We start from the raw sequence: 17,836 nt of genomic DNA on the forward strand, positions 1-17,836 counted from the left end.
TGATGGTGACGGTTATCAAATCTCATGACCATAACCGCAATTGCGGCGATGGTTATCAGTCCCATAGCCGCGGTTGCGGTTATGCCGCAGCCTAACTGCTCTTTCCTTCTCAGGCAGCCTATGTAACCGCCCACGTAGCAGTACCCCTGTCGAAGGTGGTACGTAGTACGTCATCTTGTCCAGTCTGCGACAGCCCCGTGGGGCCCGTCAGGTGATTTTGCTTACAAACGAGCTGATGAGTCGTGCCCATGTCCGATGCTAAATTGGGACCCCGGTAAATCATCCGCTGTACAGCCTTGCAGCCAAACTCATCATCCAGAGCCGTCCTACAGTATTCGGTAGCCGCACACGACTCTATATAAGAGTTGGCACTACTGCGGGAAAATTTACCCAGATATTTTCGACCTATAAGGAGACCTGGTATGCGCTGGCTGGAGGCTAGCGGACCTCAGCGTGCGCGTAGTCAGCTCTCTACCAGGGCAAGACTGATTTGGTATGACTGGGTCCAATCAAAATTGTCGAAAACAAGCGCAGATCTCTTTCCAATAATGTACAAGCCGTGGAAGGGTCACACCGCCCGCACCGCGGGGATTGAGCATGCATCAGTGTCAGAGTGGATACTGCTTTCAGGTGCGGCTACGGAATGCCTATGGAGCCCTGGCCGAAACTCGGAGACGGCGAGATCCTTTCCGCAAGCCCTAAAAGGCAAGTGGAGTGAAAGTCGGGTCCGATGAAAGCTATATCCAATGGGAAACAATTCTTACCGGCCGATAGCACCCGGACGGCCTGACATGGCTAGGAACTGAATCTGCGTCTGGACAGATCTGGTATGTGATACTGTTTGCATAGCGCGATCCCGCTAGTACAGTGCTACTCGGAACCCATCACAGCCCACCAGTACTGGCAGGCTTTATCAGTTCATCCACTGGAGCTCTGGTTAGCCCGTTTGCTCCGTGTCCATTCATCCGTTAGTGTTATCCAGCCAACATACAAGGGCTCGAGTGCACCGTGTACTTTCCTGTGTTTCACGCTACGCGTCTTTCTCTTTCTGCTCTCTTCACAACTTGCACACTACTTTCGAGAAAAGTCGCCAGCTACACGTCCTACAGATCGATTTGACCAGCCTGCTTTACCGCCAGGATGCGTGAGATTGTAAATCTGTCGAACCGGTTTGAGGGTTTGCTATGCTGACAATCTATTGGTGCATATTCAAACCGGCCAGTGTGTAAGTCCAGCCGGATCCTGAAGCTTGAAAGACCACCAGTTGAGAATCGCGTGCGTCTTGAAGGGTAACCAGATTGGTTCTGCATTTTGGTGAGTATCTCGCTGCGTGCCCGAATCCCTAGTTCTTACCGTCTAACACCCAGCAGGCAGACAATCTCCGGGGAGCATGGCCTTGACGCCTCCGGCTTGTTAGTGTTCTCATCCGCCTGCCGCTCAATGATCTCCTGCCTTCGTTGTTTTAACACCCCGCTAGCTACAATGGCACGTCCGATCTACAGATGGAGCGGATGAACGTCTACTTCAATCAAGTCGGCAATAACAAATACGTACCCCGTGCGGTGCTTGTCGATTTGGAGCCCGGCACTATGGACGCTCTTCAGTCTGGCCGAAATGGTGGTCTGTTTCGCCCGGATAACTTTGTCTTTGGGCAGTCCGGCGCCGGAAACAACTGGGCTAAGGGCCACTATACTGAAGGCGCGGAATTGGTGGATCAGGTAGTGGATGTGGTGCGCCGAGAAGCCGAGAACTGTGACTGCCTTCAGGGATTCCAGTTTACGCACTCGCTGGGCGGCGGAACGGGCTCGGGTATGGGCACGCTGCTGATCTCGAAGATCCGTGAGGAGTTTCCTGATCGGATGATGGCGACGTTCTCCGTCGTGCCTTCGCCCAAAGTGTCTGATACGGTGGTGGAACCGTACAACGCGACGCTGTCGGTGCATCAACTCGTTGAACAGGCAGACGAGACATTTTGCTTGGACAACGATGCGTTGTACGATATATGTATGCGCACGTTGAAGCTGTCTTCGCCTTCGTATGGAGATCTCAACCATCTGGTCTCGGCTGTCATGGCTGGAGTCACGGTTAGTCTCCGCTTCCCAGGACAGCTGAACTCCGACCTTCGAAAATTGGCCGTCAACATGGTTCCTTTCCCGCGGCTGCACTTCTTCATGGTCGGCTTTGCCCCATTGACGAGTCGAAGTTCTTCGTCGTTCCGCTCGGTGACTGTCCCTGAGCTCACGCAGCAGATGTTCGACACCAAAAACATGATGACAGCGGCCAATTTCCAGAATGGCCGCTTCTTGACCTGCTCGACCCTGTTGTATGTCTTAATATTCCTGCAGTCCCCAGATTGTTCAGCCTGCCATATACTAACAAGAACAGCCGCGGCAAAGTCTCCATGAGAGAAGTGGAGGACCAGATGCTTAGTGTTCAGAACAAAAACTCCTCGTATTTTGTCGAGTGGATCCCCAACAACGTGCAAACAGCTGTCTGCTCGGTTCCGCCAAAAGGATTGAAGATGGCAGCAACATTTGTGGGGAACTCAACCTCTGTGCAGGAACTCTTTCATCGCATCTCTACTCAATTCAGTGCCATGTTCCGCCGCAAAGCGTTCTTGCACTGGTACACCGGCGAAGGCATGGATGAGATGGAGTTCACTGAGGCAGAGAGTAACATGAACGACCTGATGTCTGAGTATCAGCAATACCAGGACGCTACAGTGTCTGATGGGGAGGGTGAGGAGTATATTGACGACGCTGAGGCTTACGAGGAGGAGTAAGGACGACCTTGAATGCGCTCGTTCTCATCTTGTCTTCGACATGAAGCTGGTCCTGTTTGGATTTGATTAATGGCCACGCATTGGCACCTGCCTACCTATTTTCTTTTCTTGGCGCTCTTTATGCCTGACTCGAGCTCTCGCCGACCTAGACGTCTGGTCTGCTGCAGGAGCATCAATCTGATCGAACAAACCTACCTCTATTGGTGAAAGACCATGACATAGATGCATGCAATGCATTTTTAGGATACCTTTCTAAGAGACTTAATACCAGTTGCCTATGAAGTAGAAAGTATACGATGTAAACCACTAGAAAGGTCAAGCTACCTCAAGCCCTTATGGTATAACTACCTCTCTGTGAAGCGAATAGGTCGGGGGTGTGGGTTCCCGCTATGCCCCAAACGGCCAAACGTCATAAAGTTGCTGAAGGATGAGCTCAAGAAGATGAAGCAGAATAACTAGGAATGGGGATTGTCCGGAGGTTAGAACTGTTATGCAGGATTCAGGAGTTAAATGGAAGTGATGATGGGGGAGGGGGAGCTCGATGGAAGAGGGGGCTGATATTCCAGCCTGAAGACTACTAATCTGTAGATTAGCAGGTGAAAAATGGTAAACGTTTGAGATACACCAGTATATATTCAACCTCCTTATGCCCGCTTCTTCAGATTCTTCCCGGCGATCAAATCCAGCGCTATCTTACCTGGATATATGGGAAACTGGTTTGGATGATACTCCAAGACATTGATCGTTGGGTATATACGGTATCTCAGTAGAGAATTATGTCGGTCATACCATCTACTCTATTCATCTTGAAGACATAAATTTCTTAATTGCCTTTGCACACCCTACTACCCTCAAGACATACCATAACCTCTCTATCCACGTCCGTTGCTCGACTGGCGAATTGTTCTAATATTACCAAGGAGCAAATGATCGCATCTATTGACAACCAACACTCCCTGGGCCACTCCATAGCAATCCAATAATTTCATCACCTACCTTCTGATTGTTAAGTACTATCAACCTCAACATATGAAAGCCCTTGTTCATTTTCTAATGTGTCCCTGTCAATTCAGGTGCCTTACATTCACGCCATGTCATACTTCTACACTTCTCTTATACTATTCTCACAGGCGGCACATTTACTGGTTCTCACGTCACCATTGCTAGAATACTGCTACACCCCTACAATGACACCTCTTCGCAGCATTCCCGTACCGAAGGGTGTAAATGACAGAGACAAAAGATCTAGCCTTGTGTCCAGGGCTGCAACTAGGCGGGAAGTCAGGCAAAAAAGCCACATACAGGGCTCTGGGTACGCGGAATTCTGACCAACGTATCCTTTCATTTTTTCAACATGTGCGGTTAAGGATGTAGCCAGTGGCGGAATGCGCACCTCCTGCTGTTTACATATCCCACCGAGCTCTATATCCAATGATTCCTCACTATCGTGTTCCTGCCCAGCTTTACTCAGCTACCCGCTTAAACGAGACAAATTTCGCAGTACTTACCATCGGCAATATACCTCTGTTTACCCTTCGCATCTCATCCCTTGTCCTTCACCCGCCCATGGGTAGATTGACTGAACACCAGAATGAGTTTTGCCATACCTCATACATAAAAATGACTTTCTCCATGAAATTTGATCTTAATGAGATATTATCATTCACAGGCAAATCCCAGAGGAACCGCAGGACTCGGGTATAACCCTTTCTCGCGGCATGTTTTGGTGTCTCGGCTTGTTTTGGCCTCTCGGCATGTTTTGGCTCCGGCATGTTTGACAGCTCTGTATTCATGGCATGCAATGGCATGCAATGCGATCTCTGTCAGAGAACTGTTCTGTTCTATAACCCTTGCCAGGTGCACGGTCAAAAGTCGACGGATACTGCGTGGAAAAGAAGTGTACTTTTTAACCTCCTTCACTTATATTGGCCTGTGCTTTCTACCCCCTCATCCTTCAACACCGCTATGAAGCGATTGTTTGCAGCACAGGCTCTGGCAGCGAGCTTTGGAGCTGCTGCTGCTCAAGACTACAGCGCCCCACCGCCAGATCTCTCGACTCTCCCTCCCCTCTCTCTTTTCGAGACATGGAGACCTCATATACACGTTCTCCCACCAGCCGGCCAGATAGGAGATCCTTGTGCGCATTACGTTGACCCGGAGACGGGTTTGTTCCATGTTGGCTATCTCCACAACGGTACCGGTATAGCGAGTGTCAAGACTGATGACCTTGTTCACTACTATGATGTGAATGAGAATGGGGGCTACTTAATTGTTCCTGGTGGACCGAATGATCCCCTCGCTGTCTTCGATGGCTCGGTCTTTCCTCGTGGCGTTGATGGCAAACCAACCCTCCTATATACCTCCGTCTCGTCACTCCCTATTCACTGGACCCTTCCATACGTCTATGGGAGTGAATCACAGTCTCTGGCAGTCACTTATAACGGCGGAAAAAACTTTACCAAGCTGGAAATCCCCCCTGTTATTCCGGGGCCTCCAAGGCCGGATGTAACCGCATTTCGTGACCCATTTGTCTTCAAGAATGGTCAACTGGACAAAGCCTTGGATAGCCGCGAGGGCGCGTGGTATACTGTTATTTCAGGTGGCATCCGCGAAGTTGGCCCGTGCATCTTTCTCTACCGCAGCGTGAGCCGTGTCTTTGAGGAGTGGGAATACCTCGGGGAGTGGTTTAGTGCCCCAGCGAACTCAACCTGGGGCAATGGGGACTGGGCCAGGGTTTTCGGTTATAACTGGGAGACCGCCAACGCCTTCAGCCTTGATCGAGAAGGATACAATCGTGATGGTGATACCTTTATGACATTCGGCGTGGAGGGCTCATATGCCCCCATTCAACCAGGGGTCACCTCAATGCACGCTATGCTGTGGGCATCTGGAGACGTCTCTGTTCAGGACGGCAATGCATCTTTTACGCCGGATATGGTTGGTGTATTTGACTGGGGCTTATCCGCATATGCTGCAGCCGGAAAGGTTGTGCCCAGCACAGCTAAACCCTCGGATTATGGTACGCCAGACCGGTTTATCTCGTATGTCTGGTTGACGGGTGATGTGTTTGGAGGCGTTGTGGGGTTTCCTGCCGCGCAGCAAGGATGGCAGAATACATTGCTCCTGCCACGCGAGCTGAGCATTTTGAGCATACCTAATGTGGTGAATAACGAGCTTGCCCAAGAGAATGGTTCGTGGCGGGTGGCCGAGGGCCCTGTAGGGGGACACTGCGTCAAGCTCGAGACCCTTGGGATTGACATTGCGCGCGAGACCTATCATGCGATGACCGATGCTCCCAGCTTCACTGAACCGGACCAAACTCTCACGGAAGATGTTCTTATACCGTTCGAGACTTCGCCTGAGACGAAGTTCTTTGTCCTTGAGGCTCAACTTTCCTTCCCACAGTCTGCACGTGGCTCTGGCCTGCAAGCTGGATTCCAGATCCTGGCTTCTGAGTTCGAGTCCACGACCATCTACTACCAATTTTCCAATGAGTCCATTATGATTGATCGTTATAGTACGAGCGCTGCGGCAGAGACCACCAGCGGCATTGATGAGTCGCCAGAGTCCGGACGGTTGCGCCTGTTTGATGTGAATGACTGTGAGTGCGGAAACGAGGACGAAGATGATGAAACAGGCCTTGGCCATAATAGCGAACGCGGCAACAAACTTAACAGATCTGATTATGGAGACGGAGTACCTACTCGTGGATACGGCTGTGAGCAACATATTGAGACCCTAGATCTTACTATTGTGGTCGACAACTCGGTCCTGGAGGTGTATGCCAACTCACGGTTTGCGCTGTCTACTTGGGCTCGGTATGCTTCCCGCTCTTTGTGCTTAAATATGAAGCTAATTTATTATAGTTCTTGGTATGCCAACTCGACCGAAATCCGCTTCTTCCATAATGGCGAGAACAAGGTCTCCTTCAGGAAAATTCGTGTTGCGGACGGCTTGTACGATGCTTACCCAAAGAGAGCTAATTAGATGGGATATAGAAACGTGATGAAAATAGATACTGTGACTTATATTTATGAGCAGCTGGGATAGCAGATTACGGTCTTATCCTTTTATTAAACACTAAATGTGCCTGCGGTTCGTTAAGCAAAGGTATAGGGTGGAGGGTATATCCCATTGCAGAACAGCTTTTTTTATGCTGCGCTGAAAAAAAAAAAAAAAAAAAAAAAAAAAAAAAAAAAAAAAAAAAAAAAAAAAAAAAAAAAAAAAAAAGAGAAAGAGAAAAAAAATCATTTGACAATACCAAGCCAAATTATCTTTGAGGGCATCAATTTTGGAGGCAGGTAGTCATATACATTACAGTATATCGGCGAAATGAGTACCTCGTAAAGGTGTTTGGGTTTATTCTGTATCCTCATGCTGGTATGCTCGATCAAATCTAACCGTTGGCTCGCAACATCTGGCAGTCTCAAGTCTTCAAAAGCGGGCAGTGCTCTTGGTGAGAATTTTTTCCGAGGACTCGAGCGACTAATATTGCGTGGAGGATCGATGACAGCCTGAAATTAGCAGAGAGATCACATAGTGTCTGTCTATAGTGGATTAGACCGTAAACATGACGGGCGAGGCACCTTGACGTGATGCAGCAGAGCCTGATTAACATTATTCAGGTTCTTGCATTTTCAGTGTGGCAGCCCCAAGTAATGTTGATACGCCAATTTTGCTGCTCGCCTGCGCCATCTCAACCAGGAACAGGACGTATGCGGCTGTTCTTCGGACAGTGGGACTGATGTCCGAAAAGGGGACGTCCAACTCTCTCGGGATAATGCCATACTGAGTTCCTTTAACAGGCAGCTTGGTGGTACGGATACGAGGCCATATTTAATGCATGGATTGACCCCGGCCCGGGGAGGAGGGCATTGACAGGCTTCTTGACGCAGAAAGCAATCGGGTACATGCATGCCACGTCTAGTCCTTACGATGAGTACACTCTTAGCCCCTATCAACACCGCAGGGCAAAATCCAGCCCAAATTAACCTTGTAACAGGCAACACCTTAAAATATAACAGTCGCGCAGCCGATGTCTTCGGAGGCGCCAGACACGAACACAGCCCGGCCGGTTTCGTTGCCGTTGGCGGCGGTGATAGTCGAATAGGTGTCATTGTGTGTTTTGAAGATCCATGTACACCCTGTTGTCATGTTACCGATGTGGCTACTGGCATGCAACTAGGAGGAGTACCGGCCGACGGTGGAATGGCCATGGTGGGCATTGGGTGTGGATGGAAGGGCAGGGCGCATGTCTAGATCTTGAAACCATCCGCGGGTTACCCGTTACGGGGCTACCCTAAATCCGCCATGGGTCGTTTATGCGATTAGGTAACTAATTATATTAACAAACTAAGTTAGGAGATAATTTCCCAACTACTGACCATCCGTGATCGAACCCATCTTCATTGTTGGCCTTGATCTTGGTCAGTTCTCAGTAGTAACCACGAAGGTTCTCTCCTCGATAACTGCCTCAACTGGAACAAAAAACTAATATTTCTCGAGTGATCCAATATTACTCATCTATTTACGTTAGGTAAGCTGCCTAGATGTGTTGCTTGTTTGTCATACCAGAAATGGTAAGCTGCCATTAGTCTTACTCTCAACTGTCACTACCCCGCATTGACCTAGTTATCAATGCCCATGATCGACTTCGAGCAACGAACAGTGACTTCCTTGCCAAAAACAGTTACCTCCTTTGCGCACCATGACTGCGCTGCATAGGACGCCAGTTAACACGCACGACGAATCCATTGCACGTGTCGTCTGGGCAGCTCATATCCTCTCCTTCCTCACAAACAATCGAAACCACGAGAAGCTTCACGAAGCTGAAAACAATGGGGACGGCGATAGCGATACAGAAGAGCTAAGTGACTCTGAAGGCGACTACGAGACAGAGAAAACTATGATTCTATCGGGTCCTCGAAGTTCCGTTCGTCGAAAATTCCTCGACTGTATTGCGCAGGTGCTATCGCCCTGCAAGGGATGGGATGGGGTCACTGCAGCGGCTATACATGAAGGGGAAGACAGAGTTGAGGTGAATATTGCAAGGAACGATGGCTTTCTTTTCGATGGCGATTGCTTTGACAGTCAGACTCTGGGTTATTGCAAAATGCTGGAGGAGTTTTTGGCTAGTAGTGCTGGAGGTGAGTACAGTTTCTGATCCTCGTAGCGTGTTTCTGAATATCCATGATTTGATGCGATGGCTGGGACAGGGACGCACGCAATTGAAACTTCCCTAGCGGAATTCGAGCTCGAGGTGATAGACTACACGTCCCGTCGGATCGATTATTGGATTGGAGAGCTCCAAAAAAGCCAAGAGATTGACCAAAACTGGCCTGACTCGAAATATCAGCGATGGTTCGGGCAGAAGGCTGCAATTACAGCTTGGACGACCTTAACGGATCTTATACTACAATTTGATGCCGATAAGGGAGCCGTCAGATCTAGACCACTAATAGTTCAACAAGCTTATAAATGTCTCAAGTTTACGCAAGCCCGACAATTGTTCTTGGATACCTTTGGAACACAGGCTGCCTTGAAGCTCTGGAGCAGGTTGAACTTTATCGCCAGGCCGCTGATCGACTGCCGGCTGTTGAGATCGATTGCCGCCCGCGAGCCACAGTTTCAGAATTGTAAGATCTCACTGGTTGTGCCTAGGTCAAAGACAACCCTGGGTGCGAAATATGTGGTTGGGATATTTAAGGCATGGAAACGACTAGGTCTGGGTTCCACGTCAGAACACGTGATTTCGATGCTTGATCCCTTCAGCCAGAGGTTTGAGAAGGCTTGTGCCGAGACCTTTTCTCTGCACGCTGAGATGCAGCTAGTATTGCACTACAACAAAGGGTATGCACCTCAACCTACTCTAAACTACTTTGGATGCAGTAAAAAGACTTGCTTGCTCTGTGAAACCTTTCTTGGCGCATTGCCGAGTCGAATTGCCACACGTGGAAGGCATGGTGTTTGCTATCCTGCCTGGGCCGTGCCAGACTCGAATTCAGACACCATAGTAATCGCCGTCGAACGGTTAGAAAAGAGCCTCAAAGTTCGCATTCAAGGCTTTTTCAACGACTTGATGCACCCTAAGCAGAAAAGCCACACTGTGAATGTCATGCAATCCGGCATGGTGTCGGACTTTTCGCAATTAACTCTAAACGAATGGCAGCAGAAAGAGCAGGACGTGCGGGTGTTTAACCGTGAACAGGCGGCCCGGCGTAAGAGATTGCTGATTACGTGAGTCTTAGTTTGTTACGTTAGCAAATACTAGAAACTGACTGATCATCACACCAAAAAAGTGAAGGCATTACCACAACTACAGAATCAAGACATTGCCCCATGGAGAATTTTGAACCTGAAGATTGTTGCGTGATGTGTAATACGATCCCAGGACTTCAATGTTCACGGTGTCGAAGCACATACTATTGCTCCAGAGACTGCCAGAAGAGTGACTTCCCTTCACATAAGCTTCTCTGCAAACAGTTTGCCGCCCAGTCTGATAGACCCTCTCCTGAACACAAACGGGCCATATTCTTTCCAGTTGAGAATGACTACCCATCTTTGATATGGATACCATGTAGACACCAATACGACGAGGAGGACGGCGTCAGATGGACACAGATTGACCCTTATCCCTACCTAGGAACTGACAAACCGTTCAAAGGGATAATGCGCATTGAACATAACCCAGTACGATGTCGAAACCTGGGCTCTGGGTTTACAGGCTTTGCGCAGTACAAGGAAGGATACTGTGCCTCTTTGATACATCGCGACGCCTATTTGAAGGACGGGTCGAGCATAAATAGAAGTGTGTTGGCTTCTGTGAAAGCATCCTGTGCCTCCACCACCCCACATCATTATCGCGGCCCCATGATAGCCCTGCGAGAGATTCACCATGAAAAGTATGCCGACATAACACTAGCCGATTTCCGACATCTAATGGATTACTTAGTAAGCTACAGAAACAGGCATATTAGAGAAAGCGTCCCAGATTTGCAACACCGCGCCCCAACAACCGTTCGCGGCGTGAAAATCTGTTGTCACGGAGAAGTAAAACTTCATGGGTCAGAGCCTTTTGTTTCCGTTGACGTTACCCGAGCAAACCAGATCTCGCTAGGCAGTGGATCTATCTCACCTATATCTGTCTGCCTCGGTATGCCTTTACGTTTGTGGAAAGACACAGACGCCGAGTTCCGCCATGACCCACCAGGATGGGGGGGAGTAATGACAGCAGACAGTAATCCCAATGTTGTGTTCTTGATGACGGAAACTGATCCTTCCAAAGACGAGTGGGGCTGGGCGCCTATGTACTGGAATAGCGACATAGGGAATGTCTGGGCTGTTCGAGAAGACGGGCAGGATCTGGCTATCGGCGATATCGCAATGATGTGCCATTTCGCGAGGCACAAACTACAGCGTATGTTTGAAGATGTGATAGAATCGGGCTCGAGCTTAGTTGGTAGGCAGAGGGTTTTAGATTTCATTACTTGGGATAATATGGTCAGCCATTGGGATGAGACTGGACATTGATATTTGGCTCGCAGGACAAGACTGGACCTTACTGCAAAATTCATATTCAAGATCAGGGAATAATGGTTCAAATGCTGATTGCAACATCGCATGGAATATAGTTTTCTCTAGGGGATAATCCTACTTCTTGGCTTGGAAAAACAGTTTCCAGGCTGAGCCCAATTTCGGATAAACAGTTGTACAAACTAGACCTCGTGCTCAAATTGCTGAAAGTGTATGTAGTGACGTTCCAGTTCTTACTGATGCTTCCGGCACGATACAGAGAATACTCGAGATCAGCCATCTGGCGTTAAGCTTAACGACGGCCACTGCTTTGTAGAATGAACGGACCTGACGACCCTGAACTGCCGATAAACCTTCTCCTCTGGAAAAGTCGCTCATCATTTGCATCTTTAGCGCATTGACCATATAGGTGACGTTCTCCAGCAGTGTTTTCAAGTACAGCACTCATTGTCAACGAGATAGATAGACAATTAAGAAGACATGTTAGAGCTTGGATATTAACGGCAAGGAACTATACCTAACAGTTTTAGTACTATAATGGCAACAGCAATGTACATGCTGTCTTTTCCTTTAAAAATCGCAACTATAACACACAGGCTAGCTATATAGGTGCGATCCAGGCCGATCAGATTATGGGATCTGATCATTGTGACCTTTTCGACCCAGTTAGGTGAGTATGCTTGCCTGGACTCATCTCTTACAACGCGGTTCCGATTCCCCGGTCTCCAAATTCTCCAAGCTAAACCCTCAAGCAGCCGCAACATGCTCATCAGGTTTATACCCTAAGTCCACTCGATCATTAACGTGGGTCCCTTGACCGTAGAGCCTTTCGTCCTACTGCCACGGTTCTGGGAGTCTGTTCCAGGCTGATATTTATCATCTTTAATGCAGCATGTGCTATGCTGCATAGCGAAGTGAAATAAAGAGCCGCTGGAAGTGCTAAGACCATTTTGTTCCGGAAGATGTCAGATTTGTCTTGCATCCATTGGCTTTCTCGGATAGCGAGTCCAATGGCTGGGTCGGGGAAGTCTTCCTCACTGTCGGGGTTGTGCTTGTGGTCGAATAGCCATCCGCCTGTCGGAAATGATGTTAGGTACCGCCCCTTATCAAGCGGCCTAAAAGGGAAGGGGCACTCATACCGGAGGGTGAACACCGTGCGGGTGCTTCTAAGGGGATGAACTCTAGGGACGGCTAATGAAGTGACAATGCTTCTGGTGTAAAGACACTCAGCATCTACACAATAATGTCATAGCGTCGAACTTGCAGCAAGCTGAAAAATAATGCTCTACTAATTATACACAGGCCTTCTTCGCCTCGCAATTCATGTGGGCAATCTCGATCGCCTCCTTCCGTCTCGCCATGCTCGACTTCTACACCAGGACCTTCGCCACGCACAAATTCTGCCTCGTTGCCCGCGGCCTCATAGTCATCGTCATTCTCTTCTTCATCGGTAGCATCACTACCACACTGCGCATGTGCGTCCCGATCGCCTATAACTGGGATAGCACCATCGACGGTGCCTGCGGCGACCTTGCCGCCGGCGAACTTGCGGCTGCGGCATTCAATCTGGTATTGGATGTCGTTATTGTGTTATTGCCGTGCCGCATTATCTGGGGATTGCAGATGAGCGTGCGGAAGAAGGCCGCTGTGTCGGCGACGTTTGGGCTGAGTCTAATGTACGTTTTTGTGTTCAGGGCTTCATTGGCAGCCGACAAACTGACAATGCCCAGCATCTCCGGCATCAATCTCGCGCGCATCATCGAGGTCCTCATCTGCGATCTAGCCGACTTCACCTACTGCACCGCAAACGCCACGATCCTTACTGTTGCCGAACCGGCCGTCGGGATCATCGTCGTCTGCGTGCCAACTCTAGGCCCGATTATCTTCCCCGAGCGCCGCGAGCGGTTCGTAAAGGCATACAGACCCAGCCATCACGAGAGCCATAATCCACATACAGACTTGATTGATACTGACCGATGGCGGCGGGATAGTTGGGCCAGTAGTCGTAATGGGCTTGTGCGTGACCAGACCCCGGGAGAAATTCAGAGAACAGATAGATTTGGGGATTTGCACGAGGAGGTCTCTGTTCCCACGGGTGTAGAGGATGGTATTAAGGGACGTTACGAGATGAGGGACCGTACGAAAGGGATCCAGTGGGATCCAGTCTAGGTTTTTCGCTGCTGTATTATAGAAGGTATTGCTAGGGAGCTATCAGTTAGTATGATGGGTTTGCCCTTCTGTTACGTTGCTAGCATTCATTCCCGTTTCTCATGCATAATCCCTATAAGTAGTCTTACTCGGTCTTTTTCTTCTGTTCTAGGGGAAGGAAGGAAAACAAAGAAATATACAAGCAAGTACCGCCCACGCATCACAAGGCTGCTAGCGGTGCATGTTCAGAGATCTACATATCTGGACTGCCGGGGCGTCCAGTAGCGAAGCAGTGAGCAGGGATTCAAGGCTGAAATCTGCAACAGACCGCCACAGGGCAGCTATGCTGCGCAGGTTTGGCCCGGGTGTATGACCTATCACATTACATGACAGCAATGTCTATCGATTGGTTCAGTTCCTTTCAACCCACTATTGATCACCCGCTTATGAATCTTTGCATGCGGGGCAGTACTAGCCTACCGAGCATGTAGCCAAACACCCATCTCGTGTCCAACGCCATGGGCGAGAACGCATGGAATTGTCACTTCCAGCCAACCGCGTAGTTGGAAATGGGGGTCGAACACGGCTTATCGAACGCTAGAATTGATGTAAGCTTACATACACGGCATTTATTACTGGGTTAGGAACCTTTTAGGCTTTCCATGTAAATACCCTAAGTGGCCTCCCGATGCATTCGACGCCGCTTCTTTCAAGCAAAACCCGCTCCTGGAATCAGACATCATGGCATGGGAGAAGATCTTTTGCGCCACGGCGCTAGGTATTCTAGCCCATATCTTAGTATTCATTCGGGGTGAGTGGCATCTCCGCGCGCCAGCTGTAGTGGTTGTCCATGTTGCTGTTCTAGCAATTCTGGCATTCACCAGTCCATGGGCCCAAACATGCCAATGGACTGCCTGCTACCTAGTCGGTCTATTTGCCAGCATCACCATCTACCGCGCATTTTTCCACAGGGCAAGAAACTTCCCCGGCCCGCGCCTGGCCGCTATCAGCAAGCTGTGGAGTGTCTATCAGTGTCTAGACTATCGGAACCATGAGTTCCTCGAGTCGCTACACAAGCACTATGGGAGTTTTGTACGATCAGGTCAGTACACAGCTAGGCACGACAACAGGGGTCACTCGCTAATGGGTTTGATGCTCTCAGGCCCTGCCGAGATTACCGTCTTCCATCCTGCGGCATGGGACGCTCTCGACGGTCCTGACAATCATAACACCAGATCGGACTGGTATGATCTGATCCACCCGCGCGTTTCGCCCATCCTCTCGCGCACCAGTAAGGACCACATTGAGCGGCGCAGGCCGTGGAGCAAAGCCCTGTCTACAAAGGGTACGTCTCCCGTGCTCGGATCTTTCTCCTCTCCCTGTACAACTTCCTACCAGTAGAAAGAAAACTGACTTGCCCACGCCCTCCATATTCAGCAATAACCCAGTACATCCCGCGAATCCTCTCTCAAATCGATGCCCTCGACGCTGCAATCTGCCGCGCCAATGGCGCCCCCATCGTCCTCAACGACATCATGCTCTGGTTCTCCTTCGACGCAATGGGCGAATTCGCCTTCGACAAGTCTTTCGGCATGCTCAAGGACGGCGCGTGGCACCGCGCTGTCATCCAGCAGCGGTCCGCACTCGGGTTGCTTGGGTCGCTCAGTCATACCGTCTGGGCGATCCGGCTGGCATTTGCGTTTTTGGCGCGTTTTTGGCGCGTCAAGGATTGGATGGACATGATGGCGTTCTGTGATAGGCAGATGCAGCGGCGGCTAGAGACGCAGCGGGCGCGGGTGAAGCATCAGAAGCCTAGTCCTGTTGATATTGCGGCGTATTTTATTGAAGAGTATGAGGCTGGTCGGAGTCAGGAGAATGAGGGGGAGAAATGGAAGCTGTTAAGTGGGAATGCGATCTCAGTTATTGTTGGTGGAAGGGAGGTTTCCTCTCTCTTTCTATTGATCTGCTATAGATTCCTCGATCTTGTTGTTGGCTAGGCTAATCGGCGTACCTGATGTGACTGCAGTGACACCACGGGCTCCACGCTGATTATCCTCTGGTATTTCCTCGCCAAATACCCCGAGCATGCAGACCGCGTGTACGAGGAGGTGAAAACCCTGTCCGATCCCACAGATATCACAAAGCTGGCTCGATTGCCCATTCTGAACGGGTTCATCAATGAAACAATGCGGATCATGCCCGGGGCCTTGACGTTCGGATCCCGAGTAACGCCAACTGAGGGCCTGATGATTGGCGGTACTCATATCCCGGGGGGCATCAAAGTCGTTGCGCCTAAGTATAGTCTCTATCGACGTAAGTAAGCCTTGCTTTACCAGGGACCAATCAAAGACCCCGTCCCTTGGTATTATACAAACAAGTTCTTTTTTAACTTGAAATAGTACCCTCCGTCTTCGAATCCCCGCTATCCTTCATCCCTGAACGTTGGTATAGTCGGCCGGAGCTTATTCGAGACAAGACAGTTTTCGCCCCATTCGGCGTTGGTGAGGCTTTCCTATCTTTGAATTTGTTTTGTTTTTCGTCTTCAGCTATTTGTTTAACGTTGAACTCATACAATAGGTCGACGAGTCTGTGTCGGCAAGAATCTCGCCATTACACAGGTACGCCTCGTAGCAGCGATTCTGCTTCTGCGTTACCGCGTAGGCTTCGCACCTGGTGAGACCGGAGACGCTTTTGAGCGGGATTTGCGGGATCAGTTAACTGCGCAGCCAGGGAGATGTCGGGTTGTGTTTGAGAGGAGGTAGCAGGGGTCTATGGGCTAAGAGTGGGAGTAGAAAGGCAATAAATGTCTCAACGTGGAGATTTAGAGTAAAGAAGTGAGACTGATCTTAGTGATCTGCAGATGTTTGGGTGTCACTGCAGCTTAAATCACACCTGACTTGTTCCCCTCTTTCCTAGCCTATTCGTCTTGCTTTTTCATAAGAAGTCAGTTCGCCCTCGTCTCTAACCCACGCGTCCAAGCGCACTCCTCCCATCCCTTGACCCTTATACCACCAACCTACAATGCAGCCACCTTTGCCCTCCTTCACGGCCACCTGGCACAATAAGTCCTACTCTTCCATCTCCCCTTCACGACCGGAGCTCAGTGCCAGCGAGAAAACTGTCGTCATCACTGGAGCGGTACCTGATCGACCCCTCCATGCAAACGACACTTCATTCAGATGCTAACACACATCACACTTGCCAGGGCAGCGGAATCGGTCGCGCAACAGCACTCTCCTTCGCACGCGCCGGCGCAGGCAGGATCGTGCTCATCGGACGCACAAATAGCAAGCTAGAAGAAACCCAGTCATTGCTCCCCTGCGCCAGTTCTATCCATGCTGCCGATGTTCGAGATGAAAAGGCCATGAGCGAGCTTTCAGCCTCAGTAGAGAGTTGGGACATTCTCGTTCTTGCTGCCGCTGATATTTCTCCGCCTGCTTCTATTGAGACTTCCTCTGTGGAAGAGTGGTGGATGAACCTCGAAGTATGTTTGCTACCGGCCTACTACTACCTCATCTATAGCCGGGATCTAGACTATACTGACAATTCCACTTCTCAGACAAATCTAAAAGGCACCCTCATCGTCGCGAAAGCCTTCCTTCCGAACGCCAATCCAACCCGCGCCGCAGTCATCGGATACAGCGCCGCAATTACCTTCCCCGTCGCCATGACGCCCCACATATCAGGCTATGCAATTTCAAAGCTTGCAATTGTGAAACTAATCGAGTTTATCGCGGCTTTACGACCCTCGGTCTTCGCAGCTGCTCTGCACCCAGGCCTAGTCGAGACGGAGTTGTTCAAGAAAGGTGGAATGGATCCGGCGGCCGTGCCTGTTGACGAAGGTATGCTCCAGCCCGGTTGCGTCTTTCTTTGCATCCTTCATTTCCTTGTCATTCTCAACTTGATCTAACCCGGTTCTGAATAATTAGTTGAACTCCCTGGCGATTTTGCAGTCTGGCTTGCGAGCGAGGAGGCCATGTTCTTGAATGGGCGCTATGTATGGGCAAATTGGGACGTGGATGAGCTCAAGGAGAAAGCGGCGGAGATACAGTCGGGGCAGTTGTTGACAGCAGGGATTCATGGATGGCCGTTTGGCACTGCGTAGGCATGTGTCTAGTTAGTTAGGTTTCTTCTTTCTATTTTGCCATCGTCTGCTGATATCGAGTGCTCCAGCGGCTGTGGCTAAAGACAGTTATTACCTACATAGCTAGATTCAATCATTATGATTAATAAAATTTATTATTTTAGAGTGACCTTTACAGCAATAACTTTGTCAGTACTTAACTCTACAAAATATATAACCAACCTATACTTTGGCCCTGCTTTCCTTAGTGCACTCACATCCATTGAACCGTGACTAGTCTTCATAATAGT

At 49.7% G+C, this 17,836-nt stretch overlaps 6 protein-coding genes across 6 annotated transcripts; 5 read left to right on the forward strand and 1 right to left on the reverse strand.

The window, feature by feature from the left end:
• Nucleotides 1–1,140: 1,140 nt before the first annotated feature.
• BDW70DRAFT_154591 (beta tubulin-like) lies at nucleotides 1,141–2,782 on the forward strand (the record flags this gene model as incomplete). The annotated part of the gene is made up of 5 exons (XM_073739885.1): nucleotides 1,141–1,152; nucleotides 1,289–1,314; nucleotides 1,371–1,412; nucleotides 1,478–2,323; nucleotides 2,386–2,782. The coding sequence occupies 5 exons, from the start codon at nucleotides 1,141–1,143 to the stop codon at nucleotides 2,780–2,782; spliced, it is 1,323 nt and encodes a 440-aa protein (XP_073590718.1).
• A 1,965-nt stretch (nucleotides 2,783–4,747) lies between these two features.
• On the forward strand, nucleotides 4,748–6,769 carry BDW70DRAFT_154593 (glycoside hydrolase family 32 protein; the record flags this gene model as incomplete). The annotated part of the gene is made up of 2 exons (XM_073739886.1): nucleotides 4,748–6,600; nucleotides 6,649–6,769. 2 exons carry the CDS (start codon nucleotides 4,748–4,750, stop codon nucleotides 6,767–6,769), a joined length of 1,974 nt encoding a protein of 657 aa, XP_073590719.1.
• Nucleotides 6,770–7,792: 1,023 nt separating this feature from the next.
• Nucleotides 7,793–7,998, reverse strand: BDW70DRAFT_165000 (uncharacterized protein; the record flags this gene model as incomplete). The annotated part of the gene is made up of 2 exons (XM_073741624.1): nucleotides 7,793–7,926; nucleotides 7,977–7,998. 2 exons carry the CDS (start codon nucleotides 7,996–7,998, stop codon nucleotides 7,793–7,795), a joined length of 156 nt encoding a protein of 51 aa, XP_073590720.1.
• Nucleotides 7,999–8,489: 491 nt separating this feature from the next.
• BDW70DRAFT_154594 (uncharacterized protein) lies at nucleotides 8,490–11,311 on the forward strand (the record flags this gene model as incomplete). The annotated part of the gene is made up of 4 exons (XM_073739887.1): nucleotides 8,490–8,928; nucleotides 8,998–9,631; nucleotides 9,671–10,018; nucleotides 10,081–11,311. The coding sequence occupies 4 exons, from the start codon at nucleotides 8,490–8,492 to the stop codon at nucleotides 11,309–11,311; spliced, it is 2,652 nt and encodes an 883-aa protein (XP_073590721.1).
• Nucleotides 11,312–14,203: 2,892 nt separating this feature from the next.
• On the forward strand, nucleotides 14,204–16,281 carry BDW70DRAFT_167195 (cytochrome P450; the record flags this gene model as incomplete). The annotated part of the gene is made up of 6 exons (XM_073742172.1): nucleotides 14,204–14,564; nucleotides 14,625–14,807; nucleotides 14,900–15,447; nucleotides 15,571–15,775; nucleotides 15,862–15,963; nucleotides 16,040–16,281. The coding sequence occupies 6 exons, from the start codon at nucleotides 14,204–14,206 to the stop codon at nucleotides 16,222–16,224; spliced, it is 1,584 nt and encodes a 527-aa protein (XP_073590722.1). The 3' UTR covers nucleotides 16,225–16,281.
• A 159-nt stretch (nucleotides 16,282–16,440) lies between these two features.
• Nucleotides 16,441–17,567, forward strand: BDW70DRAFT_167197 (SDR family NAD(P)-dependent oxidoreductase; the record flags this gene model as incomplete). The annotated part of the gene is made up of 4 exons (XM_073742173.1): nucleotides 16,441–16,600; nucleotides 16,668–16,946; nucleotides 17,022–17,304; nucleotides 17,392–17,567. Exons 1-4 carry the CDS (start codon nucleotides 16,484–16,486, stop codon nucleotides 17,565–17,567), a joined length of 855 nt encoding a protein of 284 aa, XP_073590723.1. The 5' UTR covers nucleotides 16,441–16,483.
• Between the last annotated feature and the right edge of the window lie 269 nt (nucleotides 17,568–17,836).

This window comes from Aspergillus foveolatus, assembly GCF_047715535.1.
Source record: "Aspergillus foveolatus strain CBS 279.81 unplaced genomic scaffold BDW70scaffold_174, whole genome shotgun sequence".
NCBI classification, from domain to species: Eukaryota; Fungi; Ascomycota; class Eurotiomycetes; order Eurotiales; family Aspergillaceae; genus Aspergillus; species Aspergillus foveolatus.